The sequence below is a fragment of the Lissotriton helveticus genome, chromosome 12, assembly GCF_964261635.1.
Source record: "Lissotriton helveticus chromosome 12, aLisHel1.1, whole genome shotgun sequence".
NCBI lineage: Eukaryota > Metazoa > Chordata > Amphibia > Caudata > Salamandridae > Lissotriton > Lissotriton helveticus.
Genome location: NC_136073.1, coordinates 44,843,575 through 44,859,270, shown reverse-complemented (window position 1 = coordinate 44,859,270; position 15,696 = coordinate 44,843,575). Strand labels below are relative to the sequence as shown.

Below are 15,696 nucleotides of genomic sequence, written 5' to 3'. Positions count from 1 at the left end.
TTCTACATGTAGTGCGTGATGAAGAATATTAAATGACCATTAAATGCAGTATTTCTCTTACATGGAGACGTAAAGGCTAGACAATGACGGAAACTATTGATGCGATTCAGTAGCTTTAGGAATGCAGAGAAGGAGGACTGAACTGATAACTGGAATCATAACATACTCTTGGCAGACTCAGAGGCAGAGCCAGGCTGAGCCGGGCACTGCGAGGCAGGAAGTAAGTGAAGGGTCGAGGATACAGGTGGGGGCTGTATCGCTCCTCAGTGAAGGCTTCAGGAGACAGGAGCTGAATCTGGTGTCCGGGCCCTTTTGGGGCCTAGAAACGGGGACTTTACAATGGAATAACGTGCACACTGAGAAACGTGGCAACGTAGCTTTACATAGGCCTGATATTCGTAGTATTCACGAGAACTTGAAACTGACATACTAGAGGTGGACACAACTGTAATGGCGTCTTTAATCGAACATAGGGAATACATATGCATATTAATCATGCACGGATAACATATGATGGAGGACTCGTAGGGACACAGAACATGGCAAAATTTACTTTTCCACACTTTACAAAAATCACTACATCCAAAAAATACCATTCAGTTTTTCTGTGAATACTTTAGCTTAGGCGGGAGTCACCCCTCCAAAGGATAAAAAGGTTGTCTATAAAACACTTCCAGAAGGTCGACATTCTCAGACCATTCAGTGGCATATTCCCAGATGAGCACCTGCTTCTTCCACCAGTCCATATGCAAATTAGCATAGCTGGGGGCAAAGCAGGTGCCTATGGCAATGCCACGTATCTGTCTGAACACCTATGAAGAAATGATTTTGTCGACACCAGTGTACCATGTCTCAATAACATCTGTATGAGCTGATGCAAACAGATTTGTCTTGTGCCCAAAAAAACGTTTTAGAGCCCGAAGCCCATCTTCATGGGCATTGCTCATATATAGAGATGGTATGTCCATAGTAATTAGGACAAAAGTACCTTCCCATGTAATGTCATATATTCTGCGCAAAAATACACCTGTATCCTGTATGTAGGCGGGTAAATTCTGGACATGTGCCTGTAGGAAAAAAATCTATGAACCATGATGTGTTCTCAAACATGCCTCCAATATCGGAAATAATTGGCCTACCGGGGGATCATGTATGTTTTTGTGCACTTTTGGGATGAAGTACAATATTGGAGTTACTGAGGAATCGACTTTCACAAATTTATATTCATCTGAGGAAATGAACCCCAACCCTCGCCATCGAGGTAGCTCCATCGTGTAGGCCACTTTCGCCTCATTTACACTTCAAGGGACTTTACATACATATATACATACACACTCATATATATACACACAAACACACACAGATATACAGACACACTAACACGTATACATACATATATACACAAGTACACATACATATATACACAAGTACACATACATATACACACGTACACATACATATATACACACACGTACACATACATACATATCAGGACTTTCGGCGCTTTGATCAGGGATAGAAGCCCAACTGACTTAATGGGGCTAATATGTACCAACACCTGAACGTTAACAGAGAAGTAACCCCCAGAAGAGAGGCTTCCTAAGCACTTAAAGCACTCTCTCATACATAAGTTTTCAGCCTCTTCCATTAATTCTAGGCGTGACTGGTATCATATCTAGACAAATTAAAGCTGTAGGAATTTGGGATTTTCAATTTATTGCTCTATTTTTCTAAAATTGTATTTAAGAGGAGTTTTAGAATGCATAAATACATGGGCACTGGTTATCCCTTTCATGGAGTGGTGATGTCTCTGAGCCCAAACCCAAATCACTGTCTGGAGAAAGTATCGACAGCTTGGTCACAGCTACGACTGGAGAGAGAAGTCTGGAAAGAACAGTGTCCAGGGCTCTGGGACTGCTAGACAAGAAGAAACCTGGCCTGATGAAGAGGCCAGACTGTGAGAAAGAGGAATAAGGGAGCTATCTTTATCACCTTCACACCTGCATGAAGTCACAGGGGTAAAAGATGCATATGGCACTCAAAAGCAGAGGCTAAGGGAAGACTTGGCAGAAAGCCTGCTCAGTCGCAGCCCGGAGAGGAGCAATATGGGTGAGGTGTGTGGAACATGGAGCAGTGACAGACTATTACCTTCACACCAGCAAAGCAACATGGGACACAAGCAGAGCCTGTTCGGTCACCCTCACACTTGTACAGAATTGAATGACTGCAAGGGGGGGGTGACACGGTGGAGGGGATCCTGCTAAGACCCCTTCACACCTGCACAACATAGAGGGAGAATGAAATGGGGTATGGAAGAGGTGATCCCACCATTACCTTCACACCTGCAGAGAGCAGGAACTAGGAATATGGGGCACGGAGGAGAGTCAGTAATGTGGATCATGAATAAAAGCCTGGTGTCACCTTCACACCTGCATGGAACAGAGACAAATGAGTAAGGAATAGGAGGTGGAGGAGAGCACAGTGTCACCTTCAGGCCATCACAGAACAGAGGCACAGGAGTCAGGAACACGGGGCGTGGAGGAGAGCACAGTGTCACCTTCAGGCCATCACAGAACAGAGCCACAGGCATCAGGAACACGGGGCGTGGAGTCTGTCAACTCACCCTGTGCTCTCCCTGCATGCAGGACACACCTGTCAACTCCCTCTGTCCTCCCATCAGGTGCTCTCCCTACATACAGGGGCACCTGTGAACTCGCCCTATGCTCTTCCTGCATACGGGAGGCACCTGTGAACTTACTCTGGGCTCTCCCTGCACACATGAGACACCTGTGCTCTCCTTTCATACAGTAGACACATGATAACTCGTGCTATTCTCTCCCTGCATACAGGAGACACTGTGAATTCACCCTGTGCTCTGCCTGTCACAGAAGACACTTGCGAACTCACCCTGTATTATCCTTGCATTCAGGAGACATATGTAATCTCAAACTATGCCATTCCTTCATACAGGAGACACCTGTGACGTCACACGGTGCTCTACCTGCATAAAGAAGACACCTGTGATCTCACCCTGTACTCTCCCTTCATACAGGAGATCCTTGCGAACTCACCATATACTCTCCCTTCATACAGGAGACCCTTGCAACCTCACCCTGTGCTCTCACCCTGTGCTCTCATTTGCTCCCCCTGCAGACGGGAGGCACCGGCTGCTTGCGAGTCGCTCCTCTGCCTGCTCGTAGAGATGCTGTGCTCAGCCTTTCACATATAACTGGATTACCTCTTCATCCCCCCCAGGGGTGATGTCGGATTAAACAAAGATCAAGGACCAGATTGGATTCACAGGAGAACAGCAAGAGATGGGAAGGAGTCCTCACCTCCCCGCCTACCCTACCTGCCCAATACACAGAGCGCTGCCGTAGAATTTAAGGTGGAGAAATAAAGACTTAAAGACTTGCATCTCATGGAGTATATTAAACCGGCAGATGGACAGTGCATTTTTCCTTGTCAGGGAGGGCGAAGCTGCTGGTGATGACTGTGGGAGAGGAAATTCAATATGAAAACGTATACCCCGCCCACTCCCTGAATAACGGATGTCTAATGCTAGACAGGCGAGGCGGTCGGATCCCTGCTACATTGTTGGTATAACTATATAAAACACATCCAGCCAAATCCACTAACGTAGTCCAGGCTAATCCTGGACAGCTGGCGTGCTTTGGGCACTTCTGGATCTGGGTTGGCCACCCCGTCCCTTAAGCCGCTTTACCTTTTCTGACACTTGCAGGTGTTTTCCAGTAGCCCCAGGACCCCAGCGCAGAGCCCTGTCCCAAGGCAGTGTGCAGAGAAGGCTGTGGAGGCAGGTCACACATGGGAAGCGTTACCCAAGTGGCCATCTCTGCATAAACACACCTGGCATTGTATTACATACTTAAACATCTCATGTCCTGACTTATTGTGAACACACAAGTGTGCATGTCAGAAGCTTTGGAACATAATACTATTTTGTGTGTGAAACGATTGATCATCTATTAGTGTATGTGTGGATTCACATTTGAAAGCGCTGTGCTTGTCGTTAGTTCAACATAACACACATGCCGCGTACATGTCTGGGGTTGGACGCCATACAAGTATGCATGTGAAGGACTGTGTATCATGTCAGACTTTCAGGTGCTGGTCCTCGTATGCAATACCAGTCCCCGCCGGGATGTATGTAGCACAGTGATCCATCTGCCTAGCTCACAAGTAGGCATGTAAAACGGATTTAAAGGGGCCACCCCTCGAATGATGTCACGATACATCTCAAAACCCAAACACACGTCATCAGCATTCTAGAATGACTACTGTGGGTGACAGTTCCAGATTGACGACTGGGTAAAGGAAGTGTTGTTTTTTTTAATTTACATAAGCTGGCTCCTCTAATCAGAATTATCTATATAATTACAGAAACATTGATCTATGTGGAAATTGGAAACTATTACCTCACCCCCTTAAAAATAAACTTTGAGCACAATTTGTATTCTTTTTGGCACCACTGCTCCTCTGATTTCGAGGAGAGGGTGTCCCAGAGCTCCACTCTCACCCTCTTCACAGTCCAAGTCATATCTGCTCCAGTCTGATTTCAACCCCAAGGTTCATAGTTGTGGTTGTCTTGTCAATTTTAGAAACACTGCGTTTCTTAGGTAAAGGGGATGGGGTGAACTGTCTGCCCAACGCCCCGAAGCAGAGGCTTGCATTGATTTCAGAAGGGTAAAAGGCATCAACAACCTTCTCATGCCTTGGGTTTTGTGGATTTAGCGGGTCCCCAACATAAGATTTCAGCTCTTTTGAATCTCCCTGAGAGAGCACACATTTCTTAGACATAGCGGATTATCAATAATGAAAATACAAATGATGGGAAGTCCAATTACAGGTAAGAAATGTTTCCATTTTACGGACAAGCATTGCATCAATAAAGTCACTCTTGGTTGATGACGTCTTGTTGACAAACGCCTCTCCTAAAGATCAACAAGCATAGTCAGTGCCTTCTTCCTCTTTGATGCTCAACAGCCACCCCTTGGGAACAAGCATAAAACCATCAATGATGGATACTGGGATTGTGAGAGCCTCAACCGACATACAATAGAATGATTTGTGGTGTGCGCAAGGCTGGTCTACTTAGGGTTTACAAAACCATCCTCGACGACGACCACATCAAAGCATAAATTACTGCTACTGCATAATCTGCCACAGGTTTATGTCCTGTACCATGCAGGATACTGTTAGCATCACAAGATTACCCCATGAAGAGGTCATCTGAGCCATCCTAGCCAGTGCTGGAAGAGCGCAGCAGGACAGGGAAGTATGCTCGCACGAGATTTAGTTGTAAATTTGTTTGCATTCCCGATGATTTGAAGGAGGATGAGGCCTGGGGAAGTAGAGACTGTTTTCCACCCACCTCCCACCACAGAGATCCTCAATCAAATAGTCAAGCTCTCCCAGTCCAAGCAGCTGATTATTTATGGCATCACCAGCACTGCACACAATAACTGATCAACCTAAAAAATGATCTAGGAACAGTTTCTGCAAAATCTGCCTTAAGCAATGCCAATAAGAGAACCACCTCGAATGAGATCTAGACCTGCAAACTCTCAATCCATTCTCTGAAACATCTATGAAGCTTCCTCTTCAATAGTAGCCGTGGGCGTCCTAGGGCTCACCGGCTCCCGTGCCTTTACCCTAAACAACTGACGCCATGAGGAATCAATGGAAGACTCGCTGCACCGGCATCCGAGTGAACGAGATGTGGGAGAGAGGGCACGAAAACAAACTGCAGACTCATGAAGATAGCGAAAACCACTGACTTGCCCCAGACAACATTTCAAAGTTTAACTCACAAATGGAAAGGCAGTGATTATGTTTGAGCTGCGGTGAGCATCAAAGAGTTATGGTGTTCGCTGTTATTTTAAAGAAAAGGCCTGCATGTCGATTAGGCCCAGACCATTTCAAGAAGAACAAAGGGCCATGAAGGCCCTTGCTTCAATTTCTGTGGTCACTAGCAGACTGAAGAATAAACACCATGTTCAGCATTTGCCCGCGCCCGGCTTCAGAGGCCAAGCATAACCTGATTCAGATATTACATTACTGCTGTTACACATAGGCATTCAAAGAACATGGTCACACCAAGCTCAGCGATTCCTGGATCCGGAGGGGAGACACGTCGATGCTTCTGGCAAGAAAGTACTATCTATCCACTGCAAGAACTGCAGTCAAGGTTTTACATATCCTACTTTCCCTCTGCAAGCAGAATCCCTAGATGTGGAATTTCATCCCAACACTTTAAAATAGAACACCTCAAGATGAAAAGCCAAAGCAAAACCAATCCGCACAGGAGCACAGCAACGTCATCATTGATCACTTGAGACAACGGTTGATAGAGTTAAAAAGTGGGACAATGGTGCAGTTTGAGATGACAAGGTTATATCTGCAGAACCTGATTCACCTCAGAAATGCAACTAAAATACTAGAAATGCCCATCCATGATGAAGAACAAATTGATGAAGCGTTACAATACATCAAATCAAATACTGAGACAGCCAGGTCGATGGCCTCACTCCAAGCTCAGAGGGGCTATTCCTTTAACAGAGTGAGAGGAAGAACAGTACCTGTAGAGGATTGTATCTCTTTAACTCCCCCCAGTCGTTTCGTAAATATGTTACCAATCGGCCAACCCATACCGGCAATGATGCCAGCCTACCAGGTCTAAAAACAGGCATATAGATCAAGTCAAAGCAGAACCCTAAAACACATAAAAAGACCCCATTTCATATGTTGTCCACGCTTCCCCCAAGTAAGTAGAGGACAGGAGTTTTCAGCACTTGGAGGTGGGGAAATCTATCACTAAGGACAGCTTGCTAACGGATACTACCCAATTAGGTCCCTCTTTCGAGTTTAGCAAGACGGCCCAAGAAAGGTATTGCAAAGGGAAGGCAAGAGTCCACTAAAGTCTTTAGAGAAGAACATTCTCTCTGTGCTCATGCAAGAACAGAAAATATCCAGCAAAATCAATGCCACAATGGGCTACACTCCAGGCAGTTCCTTGTCAAATCAAAATGAAAATGGGACTCGAAACCCTTTCCAGACCGGTCTCTCCAGAACAAGTATTTGAAAAAGCAATCCTTCAGGATGGCGACACTCTAGATGCCCCCCAACCCCCTTTCTTGAAGACAAGTCTCCATTGTCCTACTGTGGTCTATTTGCATGAACTCATTCACCCAAACTACTGAAAACGTTTAGGTTTCGCGACTAACATCTAGCACAGAAATAGGAAATATTCTGGAACAGCAATTGGTTGCACTGGAGGTCATTTTGGCTGGATTTATGGCAGTCTTATCTCCTGCTTTGGGCACAATCACACCTACGTATTCTAGATCCAAGAATATGTGCCTTCGATACTAGAAAGGACAAGAGTATCAAGGTCTACAGCTCGGTCCTCAAAACAGACCAATAAGGAATTTATGCAAGGCCTTTTCTGTTCCTTTACTCCAGCAACCAAATCAGTGAATACCTGGGATCTTAAAGTGGTTCTTTAGTGAGTTATTCCTTTGGTCCTTTACACAAAATAGAAGGCATGGAAGAGGAGACTTCTAATGCCCAATATATAATCAAGGTGGGTTTTGGATAAATCAATAACTTTTCCATCAGTATTCCTATATCACTTCCTTCAAGGACAAAGTTCTACAAACCAATCTCAACCAAGTTTAATTTGAAACTCATTTCGAATTATATCTTAACTCAATCACTCCACATTTTTCAAGATTCTTCTCTTAGAAGACAAATCCCTATACGCCCTGGATGTGAAAAGGTGCCTAAAATGTTCTATTGGCGGATCCTGCGTCTCTAAAGCAAGATTTGCGTTACCATTCCAATCCATGTATTTTTACTGCTCACTAGCCTTAATTCACCGTGTGAATACATGAAAAATTCAATGAAGGAAAGAAAAAAGTTACTCACCTGGAATTACAATTCACCTGCATATGGTGATAGCTACTAATGGTGACAACTACTGTCCATCACATTGACTTTACAAGTTAAGATGTAAGACGGCTTGCTATTACACGGGCAACAGAGATAATCCAGATGCATGCTCTAAATAAAAGTTCACACCATAGTCCGGCACATGACATACAGACCAGGACAGGCCCCAGCCTGAAGACAACAGATCACCCTCAGAGAATACAGCAAGTATTGTATTGCGTTCCACACACCAAAAATAACAGAAAAAATCATATGAGGTTGCAACCTTTTACCTCAGCTGTATGGGCAGAGTAGCATCGTGGTCCGAGCGTTCTGAGAGCAGCAATTGCTGAGGTCCGGCAAACGCTAGAAGAGGAGCGAACAAAGAGATGCGAAGTGTTACCTTGAGGCGATGGTGCACCCATTCTTTACTTCCACCAAGCAGCCCCGTTTGCTTTTTGCTCTTGTCATGCAGTGATCGACTTTGTTTTAATTGTACAGAATTTTCAACTATGGGTCTGTCCAAATCAACTAACTAGCGGTCAGTCGAAAATAACTCATTTACTGCGTGTCTTAGAGCTCTGGCCTGGCACCCTAACTTGGTGATCTGGAGAAGTTTCAGGCTACGTTGCCCCCTCTATTAAAGGGCTCAGCCCACAATAGTTACTGTTTAGCTCTAGACTTTGAATGTCAACACCCTAACTCTCCAGGAACACTGTTGTATTCAGACTATCATTGTTATTTCAACATCTATGACTGTTCCCGAAAGGGCCTGGCCCATCTCCAGGGTGGTGGAGCTTGTCATACCAGCAGTGCTTTAAATGGGCCGGTACTCAAAGGTACTAAGTACCAGCACTTTTCAATTCTCACCCTGTGAGTACTGAAACAACTTCTTCACCAGAGAGACTATTGCTACTCGGAAGAACAGCGCGGCAGGATCAGTGGAATGAGTGCGACACTACCAAGCCGTGGATCAGTGCTGCTCTAAACTGAGCTGCTGACGAATCCTCAGCAGCTCCACTGCTGCATCAGGGCTTCCCGGGGTTTGCACAGCTGGCATCCTACGGAGATTCACAGTGCAGGGTCCATTGGCACTGCCCAGTCAACCCCATTGTAGGTATGCAATGCAGGGAAACTGGAAATTAAATCCAAGTTGTGTAGTTATTTTGTTTGCAGATCTGAGTGGTTTTGTGCTGCAGGTCAAGAGACAACATAAAAAAAGATTTGAGTTCTGTGTGGACGCAATCTTACAAGGGCAAATAATTAAGCTACATTTAGTTTTCCTCAGTGCCCCATAAAAGGGGGAGAGGAACATGTGAGAGAGGAGAAAGAGAAATAAAGTGAGCAGAGTGAAGACAGGGAGCAAGCAAACGACAGATATCACTGAAAGGGACTGATTCCATAGAGATACAATTTGTGAACAATTAATAAGGCATGATTTAATCAAACAATAACTCTCTGTGAAATATCAACTTAGCCCCTTTCCAGCACCACTTATTTTTTGCTTTTTCGAACCTTATAAATGCCGTACTTGCGCCCAAAGTAAACCACGCTCATGCTTTAAACTGGTTCTGCTGCAGCATGGGGCATTTCATTCTGTGTCATTTATTTGGTCTTGGCAGCACTAGTGTTTTGTTTAAGGATGTTGTGCAATATAGGCAGGGTCTCTGGAATTATGCGGCAGGGAGGACCAAATTATGTTGCAGCGTTGACTAAATTATGCAGCAAGAAAAGGCAAATGATGATGCTTAATGCAGCACTTTTTATGACAGTATTACTTTATTTTTTTGTCATCTTTACATATAGTAACACTGCCTTGGAAAAGATTTCACCTTAATGGTATCAGTTTAATACCCCGATACAGCAATAGGAAACTCAAAGATGATAGATAAGCCAACCTTTGCGAAGGGCCTTCCACTGCACAGGAACATTTCACACCATGTTTTCAGTAACTTGATCCGTTTAAGCTGGAAACAATTTTTTCGGGGGTAAAATCTGCTGATTATGCAGCAGATGAAGGTTTATGTGGCAAATGCGGCAATTCCATTATTATGCGAAAAAATGCTGCAGAATCATAATTACAGCAGCCCTGAATATAGGGTTGTAAACCAGTGCCCTGAAATGCTTGCGCCAGGTGTGTGACTGCTGTGACAAGGTTAATCCTGTTTGCCACTGATCTGGCAGATAGCTCTTTCTGGAATATGATCTGCATGAATGTCAGGGAGGGTAACAATGATAGACTGGTGGTCTGGCTGTGTTATTCAATCATGAGCTTTGCACCTTCACATCTAGACCATTCGAAAGGAAATTGAAAAAGAAAGGAGAAGAGAGACAATCTGGAGATAGGGTGAAAAATAAAAATGGGAATAAGATCAGGATAAAAGTTGGAGGAAGAGGGAAGGTGCTCAGAAAGAGAAGTTGACACAAAGATGAGAGAGTGATAAAAGAAAAAATGAGGGGTGAAGACGAGCAATATTATGTAAAAGACAGGGAGTCACAGAGATATAGTTTGAGGAAGAAGGACGGAAGGGAGATGCGTAAAGTGCAGTTTTTGATTTGAAAATAAGTTTAAAATGCATCACTTGAAGGGGGTTTCCACTTTCCTGAAGAAGTAGCTTGACTCCAAAATTCACTGAAATACTACTATTCCTCATATAAAGTTATATGCTGAAATGAAGTAAACGTAAAACAATAACTGAATATTCATGCGAATATTTAAAGAGGCCCTTGAGCTCTTTAAATACAAACACACAAGAGGAACTACGAATACAATGTCAACATTGCCACGAAGTCAGGTGGTGTGCAACAACACAGGATAAATAAATAAATCATCAATGTATATTTTGTTAGTCATCCCATGGACTTCCACAATGTTCGTTTTTGTTTATTCAAATACTTTATTTACATCAACGTACTTCATTATTTTGTAACTTTTAAACTGACTGCTACCATGTTAGGTGAATAAATTAATACTCAATTCAAGGGGATTATAAAAGGTGCTTTAAAGGAACCACCGTCGTTGAATAAACAGGAACAATATAGCGAAGGAGAGGCGAAATCTGACAACAGCGGGATAATGGTATGTCCTACTCTAGGTTTCTTTCTCAGACTACACACAGTATCCATTAATGTGGATAAGAGAAAATTCAAATGTTGTTCATACGCTGTAAGCAGTCTGTACGCATATTAAATTTGAAAAACAATGCTAAGTATCATTTGTACATGCAAAAATATTAAGAACACAGATAGCAGAAATGTTTCTGAATCCTCGTGCACAATAGTGCACGAGAAAATCTTAATCTTGTTAATGAATGCTTTCCTCTTAGCCCGCCCCTAGCTCCACCATTCGTCCATGGCTCAATTTGGGGGAGTACCTGCACTTATCCCCCCTCGCGCCCCCCCCCCCCCAATTAAATCGCAGCATACCTGCAACCCTACCTATTGGTCAGGGTCAAAGTCTCGTCTTACTTGCTGGAGTGTTCGCCTTCTGCATGTATGGACATGTGCAGGCAGAACTCTCAGTACAAGGCTTGCAGGGTGCTTGCCTTTCTATCATCTTTCTGTGCTGGCTCTGTTCCCTTCCCCTTCCTCCCAAATCAACCAGCCTGCATCTCTCACAGTTTCTCTCTGCCCTCTATGTGTGCCTCTCCCTTCTCGGTTTCGGTCTCCTCTACATAACTGCCCATTTATCCTAATTACGCACCTGTTTCTTTCTCTTCCGTCTAGAGTTCACCCATGCTTCATTATGTCTCTCTAGCGCCATTCTAGCTCTCTTTTCCTCTCTTCCTTCCCATGACTTATCATTGTCGTTTAGTCTCTGTGCCTCTCTCACCATCTCTACGTTTGCCTGTCTCTTCCTTCCTCTCTATTATCGCGTTCCTGTTTTTCAAATGAGGTTTACAGTTCACCGCCCTACGGTCTCTTTTCTCCAACATTTCTGTCTCTCACTGTGCACCCTCAGGTGTTTATTCTTAGCTACAGCTTGCTGTTTGTTCTCGATTCATTTTCCTCCCTTCCACCCTCCAGCATTCTTCCTTATCTTCACCAAGTTGCGGTCTCTTTCTCATTTTCCCCTGCCAATTTTTCTCTTTTGCTGTTTATCGTCTTCATCACTATCCCTCACTGTTTCCATTCCTTATCTTCTCTTTTCTGTCGATCGCACTTTCTTCAATTTTAAGTCTGTCTTTCTCTGTTCTCTTTCAGTTTCCACCATCTTGCACTTTGCCTACTTTGTATTTTGCTCTCGTCCACCTATTGCACCACAGCTCTTCCTTAAATCCTCTTTTTCCCCCCATCTCATGGCCCATCCTCAGTCTCTTTCTTCTACCTCCTCCCATTTTTCTTCCCCTTGGATCTATGGACATGTTTGTCCTCCCTGCTCTTTCTTTCCCCAATTGTCTTAATTGCCTTATTTTGCTTCCACTACCTTGCCATTATTGTCCAACTTTCAATTTATTTTGTTTCTCTTCCACCCTGTGTTGTAATTTGTTTTTGCTCCTAATCTAGTTTCTCACTCCCCAGTTTCTTGCTCTCTTCTCACCAGTCTCTCGCTGCTTCTTCCTCCTTTTCCGTGCCCCCATTTATTTTTTGGCTCGGTGCTTTCCCATACTTTCCACATAGTTTTCCGTCTTTATTTGCCTTTCTGTGGTGTCCGCACTGTCTTCATTCTCCCTTGTACCTCCCTTTACTTCCCTCATTTGCTCCTGTCCCTAGATCCTTATTCTTATTCTCAAGTTCTCTTTTTGCCTATCTCTCACTATTCCGCTTTCTCTCTCTTCCCGTCTCCTTCTTTTGTTATTCTCACTTCCTTGCATTGCTTTTTCCCCTCTCTCCACGCTTTCTTTTGCAGTATTTCGCTTTGCTGCTCCATGCCTCTTTCTGCATTGGTGTCAAGTGCTCCCTGACAGGTGAGGCACATACAGACAGTCCTGTTTTCTTTAACCCAATAGAACACGTGTTTAAAGGCCAATTCCTGCAATGGAAAAACAAAACTACAAAGTGCTAGAATGTGTCTGAAGGTGTCACACAGCACTCCTTTGTATTGTGAGCTATTATACAATTTACAATCATGCCTAAACAGATGTTACATGTATTTTTTTAGCGCCATCAGTAGATATATGGCACTAAGCATGTCTATTGTATGCCCTCTCTTGTCCACCCTATTTCTGTGTTTATAACCCCAGAGAGGGGCTGTTTTTCTGTGTTTATAACCCCAGAGAGGGGCTGTTTTTCTGTGTTTATAACCCCAGAGAGGGGGTGTTTTTCTGTGTTTATAACCCCAGAGAGGGGCTGTTTTTCTCTGTTTATAACCCCAGAGAGGGGGTGTTTTCTGTGTTTATAACCCCAGAGAGGGGCTGTTTTTCTGTGTTTATAACCCCAGAGAGGGGCTGTGTTTATAACCCCAGAGAGGGGGTGTTTTCTGTGTTTATAACCCCAGAGAGGGGCTGTTTTTCTGTGTTTATAACCCCAGAGAGGGGGTGTTTTCTGTGTTTATAACCCCAGAGAGGGGGTGTTTTCTGTGTTTATAACCCCAGAGAGGGGCTGTTTTTCTGTGTTTATAACCCCAGAGAGGGGCTGTTTTTCTGTTTGTACACCCCAGAGAGGGGCTGTTTTTCTGTTTGTACACCCCAGAGAGGGGCTGTTTTTCTTTGTTTAGAAACCCAGAGAGGGTGTTATGAAGCAGTGCTGTGTGCCTGACTCCCCCCCCCCCCCCCCTTGCTCCTGCTGTGGGGGTCTCACACCTGCGGCCCACCCCTTCCCCAGAGGGGTTCTGAGACTCACCCCTGCGCCCCGGTGATCCTCAGCGCCCTCTGACAGAGGGCCGGGGCCAGCCTCGCGCTCTGCATCCTGGAGCCGTGTGTACCGGTGGGCCTGCTGGAGGGAAGGAAGGGCAGCTCTCCCTGGGTGCCTCGCTTCCTGCCCGGGCACCCGGCCTCTCCTCCTCGCCCCGCCCTACTCCACGGTCACATGGCAACAGCGCTGTCACACAAAGCAAGGTCACCGGAAGCGCCGGTGCTCCTGCCGTCAGGCACGCTGGGAGGTGTAGTCTTCGTCTAACTGCGTGAAGCAAGATCCGCCACAAGGCACGCTGGGAGATGTAGTCTTCGCCTACCTGTGCGAGAAAAGATGGCGTCAGCAGGCTAGAGGAGGAAAGGCATTTTAAACCTCCAAAGTGAATTGAGAAAAAAACATTGTTGGGTGGTGGTGAGGAGCGAAAATAGGCGATGTTAAAGCCTGCTTAAGGCTAGATGGGTGCGTTTGTCACCTTTCCTAGCGAAAGTACGGGCCTTATGTCAAATATGTGATATATACTTGTCCAAGCCGAATGGTAAAATGTAACCCTGAGAAAATCTACTATTTTTACATATATGTATATAGAGATAACTCTAACCACTAGTATATGTAGTAGACCTTTGTACTCACTACCATTCCTATGTGATTCTTGGAGTTTATCCATTTGTATCTCTTCCTAGAGTGACTTTACAACTTGTACATTTGCATTTTTTTCTATTTGTATATCTTCCCTGTGTGACTTTACAACTTGTACATTTGCAATTTTTTTCCTGTTTGTATCTTTTATGTAACTCATGTAATCCTAAATCCTTAAGTTTCGCAACTGGTTTTTTTGTAAAGCGCTCTGGCACCTTCGGGTAATGTTCGCGCTATAGAAAATCGCATAAAATAAATAAATATGTTATGTACACATTTTAAGATTCTGCAACGGTCCGGACATGCTTCTTAAGTATAACTTTGCATGAAATCGTCTGTATTTCTTTTTAACATAGACTTCCTGTTTTTGTTTTCTTTAACTGCCAGACAGGGGTCATCTGGGCAGCTATAGAACACATTTTAAAGTGTTTTCTTCTAACATTTAGTTTAAAGTATGTACTGGTAAGGGAAAAAATACCATATTTAGGCAATTATTGGGTCTTGTTTAGGCAGCACATGCACTGTCTTAGAGACACGTGGTATTCAGTCTATGGGGTTTAAACACGCCCAGCACTTTCCATTGGTTCTTTCCTCTGCCTTTACAAATTCCTTTGTTATCATTGGTCGACTGCATACATTTGTCCCGCCTTTGGGCTGTTTTGTTCCGCCCTGAGTCATGCCGCTGTTAATGGATCCTTTGACTATGGGCCATATGGTTTATTTTAGTGCAATACTTTGTCTTTTGCTCTCTCCTCGCTGCTACTCCCGGTTCACAAAATGTCCTGTGCCATTTCCACAACATCTCCCTCCCCTCGCAGCTTGTTTTCATTCTGTACAGCTGCTCTTCGCTCCCTCCCTGGGCTGCAACTGTCTCCTTCTCTCTCCTGCTTGTCAGGCTTTTTTCTTCTGTAGCTTCAGTAGTGTTATGCAAATGCTGCACTAATGCCATAAAATACAGGAGAATACATTGTTGCAGCTCTTAAATGTGACTTATTTACAGAGAGATACTGTAGCTGCTGTGAAAGGAGAAATACAAACTATGACGATGGAGTGGCACACCTTGCTTTCAAGCCACATGCATTCTTTTTATTCTGAACAGTTGATCTTCGCTCTCTCCGGGCCGCAGCTGCCTCATCCTCCCTCCTGCTTGTTGAGCTCTTTTCTCACCTGCCTACGTGACTTAGCTGATCCCCCTCCACTTGTTGTAAGAGGGTAACTGTCTCTGACCACTGAATTCTTGTTTCGCTTTCTGATGAATAATTTACGGTTGGTATTCGAAGACAAAAAGTTTCTCAGTATGAGTTTTAACTGCTGTAC

General features: G+C 44.3%; 1 protein-coding gene across 1 annotated transcript in view; it reads right to left on the bottom strand.

The window, feature by feature from the left end:
• Positions 1-13,966, bottom strand: part of ACADVL (acyl-CoA dehydrogenase very long chain) — a 120,300-nt gene extending 106,334 nt beyond the window's left edge. The window contains exons 1-2 of the mRNA XM_078671429.1: positions 13,732-13,966; positions 8,244-8,316 (exon numbers count right to left, since the gene is read on the bottom strand). Of these exons, the coding sequence (XP_078527555.1) occupies positions 8,244-8,316; positions 13,732-13,796 (138 nt within the window). The 5' untranslated portion in view covers positions 13,797-13,966. The remainder of the gene's footprint in view (positions 1-8,243; positions 8,317-13,731) is intronic.
• Between the last annotated feature and the right edge of the window lie 1,730 nt (positions 13,967-15,696).